The following is a 24,283-nucleotide window of genomic DNA, read 5'->3' on the forward strand; positions in this document are numbered from 1 at the left end:
AAAAGCAGCCCCCCAGTACGCAGGAGGCCAGGGCCAGCTCCCAGCACCTTAACCCCACAGCAGCCTGCCACCCCTCTGGCCTCCCTGCTAAGCACCATTTGTTTTTCTACAAAAGCCCAGGCACTTACCCCCGGAGCTCCTACTCACCTTTGAGAGCCCTCCCACTTCTAAGTAAAAACAGATGATGAAGATGTTCCAGGTGACCCAAACTGCAGTCCAGATGGCATACTAGAAGGGAACAGGATGGGGAGAGAGAAGCAATAAGCACGAGGAAGTCACTGGAATTGCTTTATATGTATGTGATCCAGCTGGGGACAGTGAAATGCACTGAGTCAGCACCGTAACAATTTTCTTTCCCTCTGTTTCTCATGTGCAGAAGGTCTCTTGCCTAATTAGAGACACAGGGGCAGAGCCTTGGAGGGACTGGAAGAGCTTCTGCTGTGTCCAAGATCTCTTTCTCCCTCTCTGTTGTGTGGTGTCCTGGCATTACTTTGGTGCTAATAACAAATATCTGAAGTCTTCCAAGTCTGGAGTAAGCACACGTGCAGCACACCAAACAACGTGTTCCTTAGCACAGCCAGGCACCTCCTGCTAAAATTGTTTGCAGTGCTCGTGCCTGATTTCCCAAGGGCTTTCCTCAGTGCCTCATCGCTTGCTGCATCCCAGAACAAAGGCTATGAAGGGCCTTGAAAGGCTCTGAACAAAGCGGATGTTACTTACCACCACTATGTAGCGAGGTCTGTATTGAATAGTGCCAAACAGGCCAAGGATAACGATGATGATGTGGAGGAAGTTGGCTAGGATGGGGGCCCACTGGTATCCCAGGAAATCAAACACCTGCCTCTCTAACGCCGCAAGCTGGAAAGGAAAAGAACAAGGAGAGTTACAGCCTCTGGACTCACGGTGTTCCTTGTCAAGGCCTTGACACGCTCCCTGAGCAAATCCCTGCAGCAGCTGGAGTGGTGACTCCCACCCCAAAGCAATTTGCTGCCCATGAACCGGGGCAGTAGTACAGGATGTGTGTGCACAACCGCCCTTCTTTGCACCTCTCCTTCCCTCTCCAACAGCTGAGCTGGTGAGGAGCAGGGAGCTCCAGTGCCTACGTGGGGCACGGCCTCTCTGTGCGCTTTGCCACGGGGAGGCTGCCCTGGCAGAGGGGAGAGGTGACAGCAAGACAGCAGCGCCTTAAACGGCTGCAGCAGGACGTCCAAGAACTCATTTATCAGAGCCGTCAGCATCACTCCATCATTCCTGACACCTCTCAGCTTTCTGCTTTCCAGCACGCATCCATCAAGGTGAGAGGGAGGAGGGAATTCTCTCCTCCGCCTTCCCCCAGCAGAAAATGCTGCCACCCAGCAAAGAAATTCTGCAAACACATCAGCTTTTTGGAGGACACAGTGTTCCTCTCCAGCACTAATAGCCTGGTTCAAGGCTAGGTCTATGTCCTGGAAATAAAACTCCACTACTGTTGAGGTGCTTGGTCTGATTTTCAAACCATATTTGCATAAAGATGTGCTTTTTTTTTTTTTTCTGTAACCATTGTATCAGGCAAGGAACTGTTCATCTGGATCCGAACAGCTGTGTTCGGCATGCAGCTGCAAGAGCAAAACAAACACACAACTGCACGCTGGCCTTTACGTCCCCGTAGCCCTTAAATATTAATAAGGGAAACAGTGAGTGGAGGGGGTAAAATGGTTCCTGCAGGTTTGTCCAGTGGATTTCAAAGAATATTTTTTCCTGTGAATTTCAAACGTGTGTTTCATTAGTATAGTACGCTGCAATTACGTTATGACATTTCATATTTATTTTCACTTAAATAAATCATTACAATTTACCATCAATAGTCAATTTAACTACTAATTAGACATTAAGCTTGGATGATCTTAGTCTACTATGTGTAATCAGCTATGAAACGTGAACCAATTTTTTCCTGGTTTGGCTTTTAGATGATGGCAGGTGGGGGCCAAGCATTGGGGCTTTTGTAATGGTTTAAGGCATTTAAGGATTCGAGTGGCTGCAGGACCCAGCCAAGGCACACGATGAGGGAAGCCACATCTACCAACTGACCACTGTTGCTCCTTCTTCCCAAATAGTGGGGAAACCAACTTCGCATCTCTTCTGGGCTGTGAAGCTACTGCAATTCTTAACATTATCTTGGAAGTTCAACACAAATCTTTTTTTCAAAGAACTCTGTGTCAGGGCCATCAGTCCTGGGCAAGGGGGATCGGTCGGTGTGGTGGTGAGAGCCTTCCCCCACTGACATCTCTCCTCACCAGCAAAGGGGCGCAGGAGCCTGGGGAGGGAACGGAGGCAGTCTCCTGAGCCTTCTGCAAAACAAACATCTTCCCTTTGAAGCAAAAGGCTCATTCTGACCAGTTTGAATCCCCTGGAGGATGCTGCGGGCAGACCAGGGCAGGCGCTGCCCCATCTCCCCCAGCACAGATTGTCTGCAGCTCGTCTGGAGCAGCTGGAACAGGTTAACCACTTAACCTTTCAGGAGGGGATTACTGCACATACCTTAACGATATTTGGGGACTTGGGGTTCTGACTGGCTGGCAGCGGGCTGCTTGTCCGTGAGCACCTCATCCAATCAGGCATTTAATTGGCTTTGTGCAGTGCACTGGTGCAGCAGCGTGTGCTGCCCGGAGCTGGCACGGCGCTGCCTGGGTTGGCTGCAGGGACACGCGGGGCTGTGCCCTGCAGAGATAACATCCCCCTGCTGCTGGGCGCACCAGCACTCAGCCTCACCTCCTGCCTTCAGCCCCCGAAAAGGGGATAAGGATAGCTCCTTCCTACCCATGCTGCCTGTCTGGGGTTCTCACAATCAAGATTCACGGCATCCATCTCTAGAGAAGCATTTTCTTCTTTCCATTAGGGATGTGTAAAAGGGGAAAACATCTTCTTGATGTTTTCTGGTTTGTTTGGACCAGGGAAAACATTGCTCTTTGACCTGAGAGGTACCCAACCGCCCTGGAGATGATTTAGCTGTCAGAAAAGCAGCCCAAAGTTACCCTGGGCTTGTCCCTGTCCCCTTAGGAATCTAGGATGATTAAGAAAACATTTGCTAAAACCCAACCAACAAGCATGCCACTCATTACACTGCAGTTCTGTGTGCAGAGCACACCCGTTAAACACTGCTGAGATCTGCAGGTAAACAGGGCTGAGGTTTGTGCTGGGCTGCCCTCGGCCTGGGGCTGGAAACAAAACAGCAGATGCAGGGAATGCGGCTGGAGCCTTCACGCCTGCTTCCCTCAGCCTGGGCAGAAACCTCAGGGCCAGAGTTTGCCCCTGCTGACGTGTGCAGATGCACCCGCACCCCTCCACTGAGCCCCTCTTGGATCCTCGTGCTGAGCAGGGGAAATGCCGGCTTTCGCTGCCGCTGCCAAGGCTCCGCAGGGTCATTTCCTCGCTGTAGCGTTCTCTATGATGATTCACACTATTCTGCTGAGAAACCCTGGTATAGTCTGGGGATATTTGTTGTAAGGAGAAATTTCACAGATTGGGGAACAGGTTTCAAGCCATTCAAAGCTGACAAGACCTTTCCATCACGGAGAACAAATTTTTCTCCTTTATGAGTGTTCTTATTAAAAATAGTATTCCTTCTGCTCTTTTTGCTTTCCTAGACCACAAGACATTTTTACCTTTCACTCCTTAAATTAAATTACGTGTTGCGGTACTAAAATCAGAATAGCAGCAGACTTTCTTCTGCTGAAACAAACCGCATTTCTGCTGATCCGAGTGAAACTGGAACAGCAAATAAGCACGTGAAGCAACTGTTAGCCATGCAAACAAAATGAGCTCAAGCTCTCCGCCAGGCTATCGCTCATTTATACAGCTGGGAAAGATAAGAAAGGCAGAGAAGACGTTCTGCAGCTTACAGAGAGTCCTATATCGAGGCTCACACACAGAGAGGGGTGTTGTGAGCCAGCAGGATGGGATGTGCTCAAGGGCTTTGCACGGTTAAAGCCTCACCAGAGAGGAGATGCTGTCCCCGAGCTGGAGGGGAGCATCGCCTGATGGACCCTCCTGCAGAATAGGAATGTGGCCCTAAAAAACATCTCTGAATGTGGAACAGTTTCTTGTCGGAGGGTTCAAACTGTCCCAGCTGTGTTTGTGATGGCTCTGGCAGCACAGTGTCACTGGCGGATGTTGCTGCCAGCAGGACGCTCTGGGGTGATTTAACGTAGGCTGGGGGGTGCTTGTTGAAATTTTGGCCCTCCCAATCTTTCTGATCACCTCCTTTTTGTTTCATCTGTTGTTCCTGTCATGCTGGTTAGCTGGGGAGTCCAACCTTTTCCCCTTGTGCCTCCATACTGCTAAGGAAAAAGAGGTGTTGGTGAACAAATCAGTTGCCATAATCCCTTAACTGCCTGTCCTTTACACTCTTCTATCAAAGCGATGCCATCAGCTCGATTTGCTCTCCTCATTTTACTTAGACAGGGACAAGGCAAGTTTTTATGTACTGTCTTCATAATGGAAAGATTTCTTCCATGAATTCATCAAATCATCTCAGTTTCAGTTTTCTGTAGTGTTAGTGCATGACTGGAGACAAACCTTCCCAAAATCCAGTGCTGTGTAGCCTTGGAAGTTCGTCTGAGGTTTGCCCTTTTATCGGGCCCATAGCTGTGGTTTGAGCTGGTCAGAAACTCTCTTCTTCCTCCAGAAAAGGTTTAGACTTTTCAGGAGCTGACTTTGAGGAGTGGTACCTGGTAGCTTCAGGTTTTGACAAGGCAGAATTTTCCCTAAAATCAAGAGACATTCCCTATATGAAATGTGAAAGAACGTTTTACCCAGAAACCCAGCCCATTTTCCACGAGGACAATAAAAAAGCCACTTTTAAACTCTTGTGCTTCCCATAACTTTCACCACAAGGACACAGCCTCATGGACCGCTCCAACTCTGCTCTGCCCTCGTTCAGAGGTGAACACAGCCACCCTGGATCTCTGTGTGTGGACCTAAAGTTTCAGCACAGACAGAATTGCGATGTAAGCCCCCAATATTTGCTCTCTTGCCAAGCTGAACTGCGAAAGTGCCTGAGCTGCACCCCTGGGCCAGCACCGTGCTCCTCGGATTTTCAGCCCTGCCTGGCTGAGGCCCGACTCGTTGACTCAGCTTCTGGTTCCCTGCCAAGCGGCCTTGCTTTTTAAGAAGATGCTCTTTGTTTGTCTGCTGTGCAAACACCACCGGGGCGGCCAAGACTTTCACTGAGAAAGGTCACGGGCCTTTTCTTGAGGAGGAAACTTGCGCTGATTTCCTGCGGTATTTTGGCCACGCGGTGGTTGATGGCTCGAGTTCAGGGCGAAGTCACAGCACTGCTGTCCCGATGAGACATCATATAACGATGAATGCTTGAGTCCAGCGAGCTGAGACAGCAGGAAGAAATGAAGAAAGTCTCAAATGTCTCATTTTAAAATGTATCTATTTGGGTTTTGAACACTTTTTTTTTTCCTGGTTCTTCCAGACCAGAAGTTTGGCAATGCCAGACACTCGCCCTGTGCATTGTTGTTGCTGTTATTGTTGTTGTTGGCATTATCATTCTCATTACACTGTAGTCTTTCTGTACAATTGCTTTGTTTTTGGAAATGGTGAAACAGGATGAGATCTAAGGAACCCTAAACCCACGCTGCAGTGCGATGAAAATCGCAGCAGTGGGCAGAAACTTCTCTGTACGCCGGGGCTTATTCAAGGTGAAGATTTTGTGGGTAGAAAAATTAGGGAGTTAACCAATAAGCTTGCTTTTACCAGAGTGGCTGCATCTCTGAATAAATATTAATGGTCTTAACAGCTGTTTAATTGAGTTTGTCTGAAAAAGAGCAACTCACTGAGCTTATGTTTCACGTCCCCCTGACCGAGGGGCTCGTTTGCTAGGTGCCACGTCCTTGTCTCTTCCCAAGTCGGCATCTCACGTGCTGATCCACGCTGCCTTCACGAAATCTCATTTTTCTTCACTAAGTGTTGTCAAGGAAACCTTCCTCGGGGCCTTGTGATCCCCAGCTCCCTTCCCGGCATCCCTCACCGAACCGCGGAGGTCAGGGGACTAATTGCACGGGAGGTCTCCGTTTGTCACTCTGTCCCCCAGCGCGGTCGGTCCCGCTGGACACAATGAGCCCCATTCTCTGCCTGCTTGGGTCCGTTTCCTCCCCTGGAGCTGCTTGAACCCCTTCTATTCACACAGATGTTAGGGAGCAGACCTTATATCTTTAAATCACTTATGTTTCCGAGGCAAGCCGGTCACTCTGAGGGCCTGGGAGACAAATGCCACCGTCCCGGTGGCTTTCTGGCACCGCTGCCTTTCACAAACATCCTGGCTGAGAAGATCCGTGATTATGCAGCCCCACATGCCTGAATGCTGCTTAGCATTCCAGGAGAGGCACCATCCTCCATCCTCGGTGAGCACAAGGGATGAGACCGGCACCGAGGCGGTGCAGAAGCCTCTTGGTTTCACCTGGAGCCCCGGTTTGTGCACAGCAGCATCATAAACCAGAGAACCAGAGCCACGCCGTTCCCTGCGCTCCTGCCTCCCGATAGCATCGAAGTGCTGCACGCTGCTCTGATTGCTGATTGCCAAGATTAGCAATCAGCCCAAATTAATAAGCAGGTGCCTTTGTGAGCCAAGCAAAAAGCGCTCTGAGAAGAATGACAAACTCGTTCGGTTTGTAACCTATGTCAACACTCAGACCTAAGTTTTCCAAACATCATTAGATTCAGCTGCTGTGCCCACAAGACCCCCTGCCCCCAGCTTTTTCTCCTCCTGCAGTTTCAGGGCTCTGCTTCGGCTCTCCAGCTTTGCAACAGAGAGGGGGCACTGGAACAAAGGGGATGTGACCGCTTCCAACAGACACAAAAATAATGAGTTCCTTCAACAAGTGCCTGACTTTTTCATCAGCCAGCTGCTCTGCAAGGCACAGCCTTACCCCGGGCTCTCTGCTCGTGGCAGCCTTGTTCCCCTCTCCTGCTGCAGGACTTGCAGCCCTACCCCAGCCCACCTCACACCAATGACCCTAAGAAGGGGCCTGGGGGGGAGCCTTCTCCCACCAGTAGCACGAATTTCACTGTTGAGCGAAGTCTATTAAAGACATGCCATTAACTCCCCAGCCATTTCCCTCAGGAGATCTGCTACCATTTACGAAGCCATCTAAACCCTATAAAGGCTGCAAGGCAGAGCAGCGTTGGAGATCAGCAGGAATTTAATTTTCTAATAGAGAGATTTATTTCCTACCAACAGGGCGTTACAGTCCGTGATCTCCGCCTCTGCTCAGCCAGGAAGGCTGCCCAAAGTTTGGGTTTGTTTGCCTGGCAGGGATGCAGGGAAAAAATACAAATACTTGAAGATTAGCAAAGGGGATGTTAGCTATAGGGACTGACCCTATACCCTCTGAATTGCTATCTTAAACACTGTCTGCTCAGCTAAAAGAGACAGATATCAACCTCCTGTGGCATTTTGCTGCTGGAGGGAGGGAGCAGGCACATGGCCAGGACTTGCCCAGGACAGAAGGCTGTTCAGATGCTAATCATGCAGCTCTCTGGAGTCTCCTGGATGTAGGAGCAGCAGTTTGGGAACATTTTGCAGAGCCCCAGGTGGACCAGAAAGATTTCAAAGCCATTCAGAGGTTGGACCAAGACTCCCAGGGCGTATAAAGCTCATGAGATACCAGTTGGACTCACCCAGTTTAGACAAAATTATTGCTATCCTTGCTATTTTATAGGCATTTATTGTGAGCTGCAATTTTACTTTCCCTCTGGTTATCCCGGAGTTGATTTATAGCCTTAAATATGCCACGGGCAGCTTCCCAGAGGAGGAAGAAACTCTTGCTTCAGGCTCGAAAAAACAAGCTCAATTCTTCCCCATGCTGCCCACATGCAGCCCAAGGAAGACTTGCTGTATCCGAATTACTCTGAGAACATCTCCCAGCTTTAGCTAAAGGGACAAAATTGCTCACATTTGGTGTCCCCTGCACAAGCCTCACTCATGCCTGGCACCTGCAGCACTTTCCCTTCAGCAAGGCTTAGTGTGCCCTGTGAAATGAAAAAAAATGCCTCTCTGGGAGCACCTCAAGCTGCTTTTCCCAGCCAGGGGAACATGCGGATGCTTCCTGGTGTGCGTGTAGGGCAGCAAAGCACCAACAGGACCTCAGTGGTGCTGCACGGAGCTCCCTGCGCTCCCCGTCCCGCTCCGGCCACACCAGCAGCCGCTGTTCCCCTGCTCGCAGCTCTGGGGCTGCAGCAGCTCAGCCCCTTAATTAGGTCACAAAGGGATCACGCACAAAACACAGCCAGGGCCTCGGAAGGGAAAACACATGCTAGCTCTGCAGCCGGGGCAAAGCTTTGGAGGGGAAGGATGCCAGAGCAGGAATAACTCTTCCCAACTTCGCCCGCAGGAAAGCGCAGCGCCCTGTCTTGGTTTCTGCTCAACAGCTGGGTCCCCCCCCTCCCCGACACCTTAGCTAAGTGGTAGTGTTGCTTTAATTTCCTCTTGCTCCTGCCGCAATGCCAGATTGCTTGGATATTCGTAAACAGAAGGAGTTTAATGAAAATTATAATTAGAGCCCCGCAGTGCTCTTGCAGGTCGCCTTTACGCTGGGCTGCCTATTTACATTACAAATCAGGCTGGTGTCACTGCCGAGTCTGCAGCCAGGGGAGGGAATTCATTAAAAGGGAAGTGCAGGGTGGCTGAGAAATAGGGGAGAAAGCAAATGATATTGTTATTATTAATAATCGAGGAAATTGGGAGCTGCCATGGTCTTGCTGCGACTCCGCTCCGCGAAGAAAAACCCATTTGTAGTCATCCCACAGCAGGAGGGGAGACAGCACGGCCACCCAGAAATTTCCACTGGTAATTACAGCACAAGCAGACCCTTTTTTTTTTCATAGAGCATCTGTTTCTCATGGAAAGCAGAGAGGCAATGAAGATTTTATCTCCCCCACCAGGACGCAGAGAAGTCCTCTTAGCACTTCTGCTTCCTAATACCTAGCTGAGAAGTTGCGGGGTCAGGGAAAGACAAGTGAAGCCGAAGGGCTGGATTTCCCAGGATTTTATAGCTTTCCCATTCCACCTGCCAGCAGCTACACGTGCTGCTTGTTGCCTCGCTGTGACTCCATGAGCAGCAGCTCCTTGAAGAAGACAGAAACCCTCGCTTTGTTCAGCACTGGAGCATCTGCTAACGCCAAGCATGGTGTCCGTCCAGCTGGAGCCACGTGCGGCAGCACCCCGTGAGACCTGGGCCCAAGGAGCAGGAGGGAAAAGCCCATGGGAACAACACGGAGGCTGGGTATGGATGCACTGACACAACCTGGATCCTACAGAGAATAGGACAAACCAGGATCCATCTCCTGCATTTCGTTCTGCTCCCCCAGAGTGCTGCAGCAGAGGTGTTAACCTCCTGTTTTCCCAGCTATGGAGTGAAATTAGAAATAATCCCCTCATTTTGCACAAAATCTTTGATATTTCATATTAACGCATCAGCAGGAACCCTAACAACATAGTAATGGTGTTTTCCTTGGCTGCCAGCCTGCCTGTAGGGATTACAAGAGGTCTCATTTTAGGCTGGGAACCTTCCTGTGCTCGTCACAGCACCAGACCCTCACCCTGCCCCTCACCATCAAGTTCACAAAGCGGAGCTCTCACCCCACTTCCAGGCCTGCATCCCCCCAGATTCAGCCCTGCTGTGGGGTCCTGGTGCTCAGCAAGTCCCAGCAAAGGATGCCAAGTCAATTCAGGCTCCCCACTGCTGCCTGCTCCAGCTATTACCCTTACCTTGCCCTCCGTGGTCAGAGGATGTAACTTCAGTCTAATGAACAGCTGGGAAGTCAGGACAGAGCAGATGAGCTAATGCCACAGAAGTGATTGGATTTATATATCAAATCTGACCCCGGAGACTTTTCCCTTTGCACGTCATGAACTATGCAGAAAGTTTTCAGACAAATTGGAAGCTGGAGGTGTTTTAGGAGTTTGGCCACAAGCGTGCCAAGTGATTCGCTTGCATTTCAGGCATGCTGTCATCAGGATAAAATCACCCGTACTGAGACAGCCGAGTTTTAATCATCTCTACTAACACTCTGTTGTTTATGCTCTGCCAATAATAATAATAATAATAAACCTAACATGAAAATGTGCTTATTTCAGTTAAAAAGCAGACACAGGGAAAATTCCCCTTGTGAAATTGTATTGTGAAAAGACGTAGCCATTCCCCAGTTCCAGAATCTGTATCGGTGCATACTGACCAACTCTCCCCTAAAGAATGTGCTCGGAAACTTCCAGACCTGTCATCAAAGCCCGAAGTGAGAAAGCATCGGGAAGAAAAGAGTATTTTGGAAATGAAACCCATTTAACAGTCCATCTTCTGGTTTCAGTAAAATGCTTTTGATAGGAAGGGTTTTAAATTGGAACAAACAGGCAAACGACCATTTTGCTACAAATAGGGACTGGCAGAGGCTTTTGGGGTCTTGCAGGAATTTTCCAATAACCACAGTCCCCACAAACAACTTCACTTCTATGGAGTAGCTAAAAAATGCATCGATCACTGTTGACTTTCGTCTTCCGAGTGCTTCACTGGGAGGAAATCAATCCTGCTTAAATCACGGATTAATTACTTTTGTAATCGCAGGTAACAAACCCAGCTTCCCTCGCCTCCCTCAAGATCTGTACTCTAGGGATGCTTCATTTTGGCAGCCACTCGAGGAGGAAAAGCCATGACCCAAGGGCTGGGGACTCCTGAGGTGCCAGCCACTTCTCGGCACTGCTGAAACCTACACACGGCCCCGGCGACGTGGTCCTGGAGTTTCCCTGGGTCCCAGGTCCCTGGGGTGCCAGGTCCCCTGGGTGCCAGGTCCCCTGGGTTTCTTCCCCAGCTGCAACCTCCCCATGGGCATTATGGATTGGGAAGAGAGCTCTCTTTTCCCTAAGCTAATAAGAGCAGGAGAACAGAGACACATAAACTGCTCAAACAGATTAAACGAGTAAGGGTGAAGCACAGTGGAGATGGTGGAAGGTTTAGGCACCAGAGGGTGCTGGCTTCAAAATGTGAGAAGGAGCCGTGGTGGAAGTCGGTCAGCTCGTGGTTTTCATGCCCACCATTCCCCACACCGTGTGTTCCTGTAGGTGTCAGCTACGCTGTGTTTGAGAGGAGGTCAATGAGACAGAAGATCCTTATCGGGGATTTATTGGCAATACGGTATTGTGCTTAAAAAAACCACTGAGATTTAACAAGTTCTCTGACGTGCAGTAATGGCATTGACCATACTACTTTTTGTGCTGCATTCCCTTTGTTTTGGCATTTCAGTCCAGGCAGATGATGAAACGAGACCCGTGACGCTCCCTTTGATGGAGGCGAGCTGCTGCCTGTCTGACGGTGTAAATACGGACTCGGCGCCTTTTAAAGAGCATTATTTTAAAAGGAAAGCCCTTTTGAGCGAGGCCTGGAATGGGGTTATTTTCCACATGACTAAGCGTCAAAAGGAAAGCAGCAACCCCGTCTGTCCTCTTAGCACCCTTCCTGAGTCCCCCATGGGATGGATTCGTCCCAAGGTGAAACGGGAGCAAGTCCTCGATTTATTATCATTTCCTCCTCATCCTCCTTAACGCAGCTCCTGCCAGGATGAGTTTGCTGGGGGAAAGCGGACTGAAACCAGGCCTTTCAGCTAAATAGGACTGGGGGGAATTTTGCTCTTGGGGGAGGGGGCGGATGGGCCTCATTAGGAAGGGAAAATGTGCAATGTGGGGCTTTCGCCACCCGCTGCCCGGCCTCCCAATTAGGGCGGCTGAGACAAGAGCGGCGTTCTTCCGTGGGGCCATTTGTGCAGCGTCACTCGGCCATGGTTTATCTTACCAGCATAATTTCTCTCGTCTGTTGTGCTACCCGATTTGTTTGGATTTTTTGCAGTCTCCGTGTTATCGGGGGCGTCTTTTGGCCCCCCACCAGCCCACTCCCCAATTAAGCGTCCAGGAGCATCCCACAACCGCCAGGCCCCTCCTCGGCTGCGCTCCTCGCACGATGTTCTCCTACCCTCCCCTGCTGACTTGAGCTCATGGTTTATTCAACAGCAGAGCTGAATTTCTCTTTTCCCTCTCTCTCTCTCTTTTTTTTTTTTTTTTTCTCTCTCCCTCTCCTTTTCAACGAGCCCGCTCAATAGATGCCACTTTGGCAGCTCGCTTCTTTTGCAGCAAGTCTCGGCCGTGCCGGTTTGGTGACCTTGCCGGGGTGGCAGCTCTGAAGTAGGGCACCCGTGAGCGCTTCTGCCTCCTCCAGCCCTGAAAGGGGACAAAGACTTGCCCTCTATTAACATCTCTTACAAAAGCTCCGTCCACACGTGGCCCTGCCTCCCTGCTGCGGGTATCGCTCCCCGTGGGGGACGGAGCTGGTTCCTCATCCCAGGAGCAGCAGCGTCTCTGGCTAGTCTCTGCTGCAAACTTTCCGATCGCCTCGCTCACGTGCTTTCACCTTCTTGCTTGCAGAGGTCTGCCTGCAAGGATTAGCTAAAATAGAAGAGTGCTAATCCACATTATGGAAATTCAAATCCTCGTCGCTACATTAGGTTGTTTCAGGGAAGTTTAATCTGGCAGGGCTCTGCGGCGAAACCCACTGCTTTAAGAGGTAACAGCACCCATGCATCCCCTCTCCTACCAGCATGCAAACACCACTGGAGTAAAAAACAGCATTATCCTCCTTAACGTAGCACCTCAGGATTATCACAGTTTCTGACGTGGTCCAACAAAATCCCATTGAGCTGAATGAGGGACTTGCTGCTGCGTTCCCGTTCCCACTTGGTCTGCCAGCACTGTTTTTCCAGGATTTCTGCTAGAAAATCCATGTAGTATGTCACCACCCAACACCGGGGCTCTGTCTGAAACGCCCTTTGTGGGTGAGTGCCCAAAATGAGTGAGGAACTTCCCGCGGCCCTGGGAGCCACCACGAGGGAAAAACTTGGCAGACGTGAAACCTGGGTTACGTCTCACGCTAGGAAAGCATCCTCTGGCAGGGCGATCTGCAAAACGAGGTTACTGCCCCTCCGCCTCCTGTCACCATGAGCTGCTTCAGAAATTCATCGCACTTTAAATGATTCACTCCAGTAGCCATTCAGCCCCAGTTCATAGATTGCAGAGCCTTTATTACGCAGCCATATATTTAGCGCTGGAATAGTTCTCAGCAGTTGTAACGGCCCTGTCATCTGAGGCATAAAACAAAGAGCCATTATTCATCAGAGGAGAGACACAGGCTTTGTTGTCTGAAGCCATGGCAGAGTTTTTCTATCCCCCTATCTGTTCTTTCAGGCTGTCACACAACCCAGTTTTAAACTAGTTCAGTGGCAGCCCTGGAAGTTCGAGTGCTCCTGTAACTTCTCCTAGCCAACTTCACAGCTGATGTTTTAATCTGGCAGCACAACTGATCCTGAGCACCCAAAATATACGGCTGGTGACTTAAAAGCAGCAAAGTTCGCCTTCTCAGAACAGCTTGAGGTAGATGGTAGCCTCTGACTAGGTAGGGAATAAAAGCCACATGGGTTTATTTAAAGATACGAGCATGCATGGGTCACAAGGATGGATGAGCATGTAGTTTGTGCACTGTTTATATCCAGGAGATCTGGGTTTGGGCTCTGATGGCAGAAATTTGTGGGGACTGGAAGACCCAGGAGTATTACAAGGTGTGTGTGTGCTGGGTCCTGCAGGACCCTGTAGCCCACCAGCCCTCCCGTGCAGGATCCTGGTGTCCCTGGGTGTAGGTCCAGCATGGAGGTGGAGGAACCAGCCCGGTTCTCAGGATCTAGACACCTCAGTGATGGATGTACTCAGCAAGAGCCTCCCACTGCCCTGCCTACTACCTCTGGGAAGAGCAGTCACATTTGGGGCCAGAAGACCTCTTCTACTGTGAACTTCTGTGGTGCAAATGAGCCTGTGAAAGGCAAACGAAGCAGCACCATTCCCAGAAGCAACTGCCAGCACTTTCTCCTCAGGCTTCTGAGAGCAGCTGAGAACCTGTACAAACGCAGAGCAAAGAGCCCAGAGAAAAGACCCGCCTGAGAAGGTGCTGTGCACAGGCTCTCCCCAGCTGTGTGCACGGCGAGGCAGCCCCATCCTTCCTTTGAATCTTTCCTCTCCAAATAATGAGGTGGGAAACTCGAAGACCTAGAATCCTGAAAAGTGGCACAAATTTGCCCTTTCCCAGCTTTGTAATTAGTTTTAAGGCTGGCAATGCCATCTCCAACCCCCCATGCTCATTTTTCTCCATGTTCTCACAAAGCAGAGGGCACAAAACGGACCCACCACGAGATCCTGCTACACTCCCCCAGCACCCGAACAGCCAGCAGCCTCCTAGCCTAATTAGCCAAAATGTATTCTGCACATATTTAGCATTTCTGAGTAATTAGGATAATCAGATTTCTCCCCTAATTCTGTACGTATACAATCTAAGCAGGTGTATGGCTGTTCCCACAATGAGCCCACAAAAAGCGCGTTGTCTGCTGGAGGTGCGGATGCCAGCCGCCTGTCAGAGCCCGTTCTCGTCTCGCACACGGAAATCTGCTGCTGATGGATTACCAGGAGCCATGGGAAATTAGGAACTGGGTTTGATGTGGGTAAGAAGCCAGTAGTTCGGATATTTGCGCTATCTAAAAGCACAGAGCCTCCAAATCTGGCCAGAGACTTGGCCGCTCTTCTCGCAGTCCCCCAGGGGAGTGCTGTGAGAGCTGCTCCTCTGCCCTGCAGTCGAACCAGGGGTGTTTGGGGTTTCCCAGAACCCACGTTTTGGGTTCTGGGAAGTGCCACAGCCCACCCAAGGCCAAGGGCTCACATGTCAGTCCTTCTTGACAGGGTTAATCAGCTGCAAGACCATGCCCTTGCCTCTTTGGACCTGGCAGCTCATAAATACATACATATGAGCTCTGGTTTTTCCAGGACTGTAAGTACAGCTCACAGAGGCACTCCAGGCCAGCTCTGTCCTGTCCTGCTGAGGGTCACAGGGTCTTTGGTTCATGGCGAGTTTTTCTCCAGCCAGCTTCACTCAATAATTCCCTCTGGGGAAGCAGACAAAGGCTTGGTTTGGTTTGGTTTGGTTTGGTTTGGTTTGGTTTGGTTTGGTTTGGTTTGGTTTGGTTTGGTTTGGTTTGGTTTGGTTTGGTTTGTGCGTCCATGACTGCGTCCATCTCTTTGGGATTTGGACTTCATGCCTTCACAAAAACGGGACAATTTCCAGCTTGATGTTGTGTCAAGGGTACAGAATCTTTGAAGAGGAGCAAGGAAGCTCTCAAGCCCCGTGGCATGGAGCGAGGAGCTGCTGAATATCTGCACCATGGCAGCAGTAACGGGAGGCCCTGCCACAGAAAACACAGAAAACAGAGGTTTTTCTGTGGAGGCATCCTCCACAGAAAAACCATCTCGCTGCTGAACTTGTAGAGCTGTAGAAATAATGTCCAAACCTTGCAAGAATGAACAAAACCAAGCATGACCAGGGTTTGGCTTCCTCCTGATCTCCAGGTGAGGGAACCTTCTTGGTACTGGGAGTAAGAGCTGTTACCACAGAGATCGTTCTCTGGTGGAGCTGAGGACAGACAGTGACAAACTGTTAATTGTGGTGAGGCTGTTTATCCGAGATGGATGAACACACTCTACAGAGCTCCATGCAAGGTTACACTTCATATTTTATAAGTTCTGTGTGGGTAATAAAATACTCCGTCCCCTCCGTCAGTGTCCTCTATCTCACCTTCCCTGTTCAGCTGAGACGCTGCTTACAGATGAACTGTCTCAGAGAACAGCACTTGGAAAATATAATTCAGCACCAGGCACTGTAATGGGCCCAAGGCTGCTGTCAGGGTCACCAGGGACAAGGGACAGGTCCCTGTTCCCCAAAAAGGGGTCACAGGAGGCAGTGTCCCAGGCTTTGTGTATTCACTGTAGTTGTGTATTGATCTGAGCACCGTGATTCATTTTTTGTCAAGTATACTTAGCTTCTGAGGAGAACTTGAACCAAACTTTCCTCAGTGGTATTCAATTCCTCTGCAAACCGGCATCAGTGTGCCTGCAGAAAAAAATAGGACGATGCTCCTGGTTTGCTAGAGCTTTGAGCACTGCATCAAAGAGCCAGAGAAGAAAATTTCCAGAAGAAAGCGGATGTTTTGCTGGCCTGGGAGAGCAGGGAGCAGGCGGGCAGCTCAGCGCCGCGCTGAGAGGTGTCGAAGGAGGCTGGCACAGCGACTCCTGACGCCTGCCTCCTCCACGCAGGTGACGAAGGCAAGCTGTTGTCTTGATTCCCACAGTATATTTTCATTAAGCTGTGGCAGATGGCAGCGGAGGTCACTGCTTCCACACCATCAGCCTTTCAGCCGAAAGGTGTCAGGGAATCTGACACCTCAATTACCAAAGCGAGACTCATCCGCACAGCAGCCGGGAGGAAGGAGGAAGGGGGATTAGAGGAGCTTCTCTCCTCATTTCCCCAAATCCGCACCTTTGAGAGAAAATCTGGGATGCGAGCTTCCCCGATAAACAACATATCTGTGTCGAACGTCCTGCCACAGGAGCAGCTGTGCTGAGAACCAGCCGCAGACAGGAGGAAAATGGCAATTAAATCCGTGCGGAAATGAGACCAGAAAGCATCCCTTGGAAAAGACCGCGATGTTAATGAGCTGCAGGGAAGTCAGGAGACGATCCACAGACCTTCCCTCAGCAGAGAGCTGCCGCTCGCTCCTCTTCAGGCTGCGAAACTTGGAACACGAAGCGAAATAAAACTTCTGTCCCAGCGAGGAGCCAGAGGACATCACCACCAGCTTCGGTGTGATCCACACAGAAATCAGTTCTGCAAGAAGCAGCAGCCCTGCTGAAACCCCAGCTCAACGGGTTTTTGGTGATTTCAGTTTTTCTCATCCCTACTGCTAATAACCACTTTCCTGTTATTACTTTACTAGTGCTGCTTCGCTTCTTTTTACTGCTGTTAATCCTTGCTTTTGTAACCGTTGCTGCTATCCCCGACAAGAAGAAGATGAAATAAGATTGTGACCCTTACCACAGCTCCATAAACAAGCCAAGCAGGAGCTGTTTATTCTTATTTTGAGATCTCGTGAACTTTAAGAGCCATAATATGATTTTTGAAGGACTATAAAATATCTCAGATTGGCAGTTCTACTGGGTGTTATTCACCGAGTTTCCTTCAACAACAAATACACCAAAAAGCAGTGTCCTATAAACAGGTAACAAATCAATCCAACGAGCCAGTGCACTGCAGCAACCCCAAAGCCTGTGCTTTCTTTTTGAGAAGTTCTCCCCTTAAGCCCCAGTCCTTAGGAAGTACATCGGAGCTCCCAACGTGATGACATCAGAGATGTTTGGAAGATGAAAATATTCAGACCTCAAAATTCCGATAAAAAACACCAAAACCAAAACTTCTTTTTGGTGAGACTTCTCAATTTTTTTTTTTTTGACAGAAGCTTGAAAACACTTCTGAAAAGTTCAAAACAGCTGGGGTTTGGCACAATAAAACTCCCATCATCTTCAGCAAACATTGCTAAATGCCAGAATATTTGCAAGAAATGTCCTTTTTCTTTTTTTTCTTTTTTTTTTTCTTTTTTTTTTTAAAAAAAACAAAACAAAGACAAAAACAAAAAACTTGTGTTTTAGATATGGGGAATGGAAAAAGAATGCACTGCCTTTGACACACACAAAAAAAGTTTCCACTTTGTTGAAAATGTTCTTCCTACCAAGTCTCAACACAGACACAACCAATGCAGCCAGGTCTGCTCACCACATTTACTCCAGCCCAGGAGGAATGGGGACAAAGGGAACCCCACAACCATAGGGACGTTAAATCATAAATTATCTCTGCTTTTTAATAACAAGGAAAGGTCTGGTTCTACCGACCTCAAACCCAACGCTTTGTTAATGGGAGAAGGGAAAGCTCCAGCTGGGGCACTCAGACCTCGCGAAATCATATGCGTTTTCTTAAGTGCTCAGAAAGCGATAGGCTATTCCAGGGTTTTCCTGGAGGAAAAGCCATCACAATCTGGCCTTTGTTATCCAGCTTATTCTCCAAGAGTTCCTACTGGAGGGCCCCTGGAGCAGATTCTTGGAAGGGCTCCATCCTGCACCCCGGCCAAAACGAGCCGCGTTTCCGTATATTATTAGCACACAATGGAGCAACGTCAGCTCCGCGCTGGGAAGGGCCCCTGGCAGGCGCAGCTCTCCCGGCCCCTCAGCCCCACACCAGGCAGGGGAGAGGCTCCCTTTTGGGGGAAAACCAGCTCCTTTGCTTCTTGCGTGGCCCCGGGGCTCGGGGAGAGAAAAAAGCGGAGGCAACACCACAGAGCGTGGTCGGGCAAATGCAGCGCACCAGCCGAAATAAAGCCCTGGGAGTCCGAGAAGAGTTGACCTGCACCAGCCCTGCCCTCAGCTGCTTTTTGGCTTGGTCTTTGCCAAATGTCAGTCCTGGTCTGAAAGCGCTAGATGGGTTTGGATAGTAGGCACAGAGCAACTTGGTTCCTGTGAATCGCGCAGGGGCTGTGCCACTGTGATGGGGAACACGGGCATGGGCTGCCTCAAACACCCTGCGTGTACCCCAAACCCCTCTCGCCTTGTGCTGCTTTTGGGCTCAGACCGCCGTGCTGCACCGTTACGGACTCCAGTTGTTCAGGAAAAAGTAAAAAAAAAAAAAAAAAAGATCTCCGCATGCAAAAATTCAACTTTTTGTAAGAAAAGCCCCACAACTCCAAAATTAAAAATGTTCGCCAGCACAGCAAGCCTTTGCCAGCACATTTTTGATTTTTCGCCAAAATATTCTGGCCAAAACTTTGGAGAAAAACTCGGAATTGTCTATGGAAAGCAGATACTTCTCATGAAAATATTCATTTAGTCAAATCCCCAGGTTTCTACTGAAAGTCAGCATCAGTGGAAAATGCTGACGAGCTCTATTATTGGCACAGCTTTAATTTTCCTTTGTCTGGAACAGACACGGAGAAGACAGCATCTGTCAAATATAGCCTTAGACTTATGTTATTATTTAGCCCGGAGTATTGTTCAAGGACTTCGAGAAAGGATCGAGCCATCACGGTGTTGGGTGCTGTGCGTATGCACAAAAGACAGTCCCTTCTCCAGCGGGATTGCAATCTAAGCACAAAACCTGGAGAAGATAAACAGCTGGGGAGAGCGCGAGGCAATTTTGGAGTGGGCCTGATCAGCATGATGAGCAAAGGGACACCGTGCTTCCCTCTGCACCTGCTCTCGCCTTCAGTGCTTTGTGCTCAGCCGTGCCACAGCTGCCCGGGCTCAGGGCTCCCCCAGGAGATGCATCCAACTGCCCCGGCTCCGGAGGCAGCTGACGGAGGGGGAGAGATGGGCCTCGCTTTCCCCACCCTGCCTCCCGTTCAAAATCTCCCTGGGATGGAGAGAAAACCACCTCCGCAGCCCCAAAATGCCGACATCGCCATCCCACTTGCCTCTTGGAGAGGAAAACGCTCTGCCAACCTCCCTCCTGCAGACCCAGGGGCACTGACCAGCTTGAATCCACCCATTTTAACTCATTTTTTTTCTTTTTTCCCCCAAATCCTGCCTTCCCAGACGCTCTGTGCAACCCCACGTGCCCGTTTTCTCCCCTTTTGCCCTGACCCCTCGCGTGCTCTCCATAGCCTCGCGTCTCGCCCAAGCCGCCGCGACCGCTCCAGTTACGAGGGAGCAGCTAGGGAAGGATCTGTGCTGGTTCCAAATACTTTCCAGCACTGGTCACCCCCTTCTGCAAGAGATTAAAAAGGCATTGCCGAGAAGGGAGCGAGGGAGAAGGAGCAGAAGAAAATAAATAAATAAAGGTATATAGTTACTTTTGGTTAGTCTCAATCTGCAGGCCCGTCCCAGGGCGCCGTGTTCTGCGCTCATTTGAAGTGTTAGTCACTTTTTCCATTAGAAGCTCTTATTCTAGGGGGATTTATAATGTATCTGTAAAATTGTCTCCAGGCTTTGCTTGGCATCTGAGCTCTCAATCCATGGACAGAATGTAAAGAAACTGCAGTTGTTTGATTTATTGGGACAGGGCATGGGGAGGGAGGGAATTTTTCCATGCTCAGCTTGGTGGAAATAAATTCACGTAGTGCCTTCAGCGCACGATCGCTTAGTACTCTAGAAAACACTCTGTTTGGGTGCAATCTCAGGCTGTCGGGGAGGAAAGAAGCAAATCAAGGATTTTTTTTTAAATAGTTCGCTGCCTGAGCCCCAGCTGTGGTTCCTCACCGTGACCCAGGCTGCAGCCCCGTGGCCCTGCTGGCTGCGAACCACATGGATGCCTGCCCTTGACAAGCCCTTTCCAACCCTAATTTCTACGAGGGATGTTCCTGAACCCCCGTAGAGGATCCCTTGCAGGATCCGGGTGCTGCTCTGCTCATGGGGAGGCCTGCAGTCTCTTTTCAGCCTTGCCTGGGGCTTTCCCTGGGCAGGATTAGCGAGGGCGCGAAGGTGCTGAAGGCGCCGTTAGCACCTGGAGGAGAGGTGCTAGAACCAAGCGGTGACAAAACCCTTGGGAATTTCAACACCAGAGGAAATTAATAGGACAGAGCATCCCCCTGCAGGCCTGGCCAGCACGGCGATGGGGTCAGACACGTGTTTCTTGTTACCCTTTCACCGCTGGGACTGGGGTGGGAGGCTGCAGCAGCTATTAACCTACTCCTCGAGCTCTGGGCTACCACAGTCCCGCACCTCGCTCGTGGCCCTCTGTGCTGGGGCTGAGGACAAACCCCTCTATGGGGTGGCCCCAGTTTAGCCGCTCCCCCCAACTTCTGCTGAAGACAGGGATGGACGGGGAAGAAGGGAGGGATTTGGGGCAGCAACGCACAGCAGGACCCACAGGAAGGAGAGCCCCAACCTCCTCGTGGCCTCCCTCCAGCACAGACCAGCCAGGAGCGAGAGCTGAAGGTGGACGTTGCGAGGAAACAATAACCTAAAATTGGAACACGGCGAATTATTTATTCAAACTACAGCCTCGCCTCTCCCCCTCTTGATTAGCAAACCGCTGGGGAGCCAGCCCTGATTTTCTGCAGCCAGCCGCGTTCGGCTCTGCTCGCCTCTGCCGCGAGCGCTCAGCCCGTGGGGGGCTGAGGATCTCGTTGGTATTCGCGCTGTGTAGCAGCTCCTTGAATTCACAAGTTGTTCTGCTCTGCCACGGGATCACAAACTTTTTTGTTTGGGGAGCGCACACAGCAGCGATTAATATGTTTTCTGCTTTTGGCTTTTTTTGTTGTTGTTTCTTTTTCCCCAGGGAAACACTGAAACTGCAGTTTGCAAACACTTCCCCCCACACCAACTCAGCGACTTGCACCTCATAAGAAAGCAAACTGCAAAAAAAAAAAAAAAAAAACACATCGCAAGCCAATTCTGTTTCATTTTTGGGGCAGGGGGGTGTTATTTCATGTTTCCATTCATTGTTTACAAAAAGCCCCTGTGAAGCCTGGAGGAACTGACATGAGAATATGTAAAGAAACCCAAGGCTGTGCTGCAGAACTGAAGTGGGAAATGCCACAGCTGCAGTGCTCTGCCTGTTCAAGTTAGAGGCAAAACATCCACTGCCCACAGAGGAGCCAGGGTTTCACCCTGGGACTTCGGCACTGGGAGGCACAGAGCTTGGCAACACGCAGGAAAGACTGTGAAGGGTTCAAAGTATCAAATGAAGCAGAGCAGAGACACGAGAGGAACAAAGGAAGTTCACGTCGTTATAATTTATTGATGATCTTGGCCTGATTGCTTCAGTGTTTTGTCTCAGCAGAGCCCACTCCAAGCAGCAGTAAGTCCTGCAGGTCACTTGGCCGTAGTGATGTGGAAATGATGCGAAGTCTTACGGACAAGCATCACTTAAAATAAAATTAATAATAATAAAAAAAGCACCAGGCTGGACCTCACCCTCACCCAAGCACTTGCTGGGAACCAGCCAGGATCTCCTGACCTCACCCCCATCGGAGCGGAGCTCCAGGAATTCCCTCCCCATAGTTCACATTTTTCCAGCTCTACCAATTCACCCCGCGAGTGCCATGGGAAATCGCCACGGCCAAGGCATCCAAACTTGCTTAAGAATGAGCCAAACTGATTCTTTTCTTCCAGGAGGAGGGTCTTAAGGAAAATAAAATGCTGGGGGTTCTTTGTCCCCGTATCTTGGATACGAAAAAACTCCCACGCTTGTCAGGAATAAGAACAGCACCAGCAGCCCGTGGCTTTTTTCTTTTTCATTTTTTTTTTCCCTCCGGTGTATGCGAGTGTGTGCCTTAAAGTGGGATGGCATGGTGATGGGGTTCAGAGACAGTCAGGGTGGAGATGCCAATTTCTAACGTAATACGGGGCACAGCTTCTTTCTTCTGTGATCACGGGTGAGAAATCAAAAGAAATAATCCAGGAGACTAAATACACTCCCCGGCCATTCAAGCCGCTCATAAATATGCCGAGGGAGGCGCTTTGTGCGAAAAACTTCTATTCTGCGTTTTGTTTAACTCTGAGTCAAATCTTCCATCCACATCTTGCGATTGTGCTGCTCACAGTTCACGGGGGTATTCCCACTCTGCTCCCCTCTCATTTAGGGCAGAAAACTAGCAGGTTCCCGTTTTTTCTCATGAGAGGCTCTCCCACCTTCAGCCAAGTGCCTGCTCGCTGCCTCTTGGCAGAAAACAAGCTGCTGTAACAGCGAGCGACCCCAGCACAAAGAGTTTTAGCTGGATTCGCCCCTTGGCTCCAGCTCACTCTTCAACAACTTAGAAGAAAGATTGCCATTCCCTGCACACCCCTAGCGCTCCAAAATCAAGCAAATTCGGGAGATCTACATGAAATTAAGTACAGGAACGCTGTCATTTCCTTTTTAATGCTGGAGAAGCCCTGGAGCCTTCAGCTATGGACAAGAAGGGGACCCTCGGGTCCAGGCGGGGTGCGCAGGGCTCGGCACAGCCAGACCTTTGTTCGCCACCGGCGTGTGGAGAGGGATGGGGACCCCTCAAGGGACACACCGGGAAGCTTATTCCTAAATAAATGGACATGGAAGCACGTCGTATATGAACACACCACCGCGAGGCTGGCTGAAATAATTCCCTCTCAGCCTGCGCAGCCCCATCCCATGCAGGGTGATGCAGACCCGGTGGGTCTGGGCAAGGCTGAAGTTTGCGTTGCCTTTGAGCATCGCCACTGAGCCCGCCGGGACGCCTGGGTTGTGTAGTTGGAGTTGATAAGCACAAACTTGTACATCGAGGAGTTAAAAAGCAAGCAGGCAAACAAACAAGCAACCAAACCCAAGGCAATCAAACCCAAAACAAGCAAACCCAGAGCAACCAAACCCGAAGCGACAAGAACTCAAAGCAACCAAACCCGAAGCGACCAAACTCAAAGCAACCCAAAATCCAAAGCAACTAAATCCAGTGTAACCAAACCCAAAAGAACCAAACCCAAAAGAACCAAACCCAAAGCAACCAACAAGAAACCAACCGACCCCACGTTTCCCCGAGGTTTAAGCACCAACAAGCTGCCCCCACCGCCCCTTCCCCTGCCGACCCCGGGCACCGGGGGGCTTCGTCCCAACCTGGGGGGCTTCGTCCCAGCCCGACTGCCCCCTTCCCGGCCCGGGCAGCCCTCGGCACCCCCAAATTCGCTCCCGGCACGAAGGGGGAGGCTCGGCTGGGGCAGCCCCCGGAGCTCCGGCACTTACCAGCTGCAGAGCGCAGAGGAAAATCAGGGTGCAGCGCCCGGTGCAGCATCCCATGGTCCCCGAGCGCGGCCCCGGGGCAGGGACAGGGACAGAGGGAGAGGGACAGACACACGGACAGGGACACGGGGACACAGGGACACGGGGACAGGGAGAGCCCCACCGCCGCCCTGCGGCTCCCCGCGCCCCCGCCCGCAGCACGGAGCGCAGCCGCCGCTGGCAGCCGGGCAGGGCGGGAGGGGAGGAGGAGGAGGGACGGACGGACGGGCGGACAGACGGACGGAGGTCTCAGAGGCTGCCGGAGCCCCTCCAGGAGCCGGGGAGGCAGAGGGACCACTGCTTAAAAGGGCGATTCCCCGTCGGAGGCTCCCGTCCCGCCGGGTGCCGGGGCTGGGACGCGCCCCCCGAGCCCCCTCCTTCGGCTGCTGCCGCCCCCCCCAGAGCCCTCCCCGGGGCTGAGCCCGGCAGCGCCGCGGCCCGGCAGCTCCCCGACCCCTTGCGAGTGCCCCCTGGATTTATTTGCATGATAATGATCATTTGCCAGGGTCGCCCCGCTGGGGCAGCCCGCTGCACAGGGGTGCTCGGTGGGTGTTGGGGCAGGGGGGGTGCTGGGCAGGCTGTGCATGTAGGGCACGGAGCCTGTAGGGCGTCCT

At 50.9% G+C, this 24,283-nt stretch overlaps 1 protein-coding gene across 4 annotated transcripts in view; it reads right to left on the reverse strand.

Annotated features, from left to right (window-relative positions):
* Positions 1-24,008, reverse strand: part of NKAIN4 (sodium/potassium transporting ATPase interacting 4) — a 49,770-nt gene extending 25,762 nt beyond the window's left edge. For 2 of the 4 annotated variants that reach the window (XM_032198153.1, XM_032198154.1), the window contains exons 1-3: positions 23,634-24,008; positions 721-858; positions 148-228 (exon numbers count right to left, since the gene is read on the reverse strand). In XM_032198153.1, the coding sequence (XP_032054044.1) occupies positions 148-228; positions 721-858; positions 23,634-23,687 (273 nt within the window). In that variant the 5' untranslated portion in view covers positions 23,688-24,008. The remainder of the gene's footprint in view (positions 1-147; positions 229-720; positions 859-23,633) is intronic. The other 2 variants (XM_032198152.1, XM_032198151.1) reach the window with 2 other exon arrangements.
* Between the last annotated feature and the right edge of the window lie 275 nt (positions 24,009-24,283).

This window comes from Aythya fuligula, chromosome 16 (assembly GCF_009819795.1).
Source record: "Aythya fuligula isolate bAytFul2 chromosome 16, bAytFul2.pri, whole genome shotgun sequence".
Lineage (NCBI taxonomy): Eukaryota > Metazoa > Chordata > Aves > Anseriformes > Anatidae > Aythya > Aythya fuligula.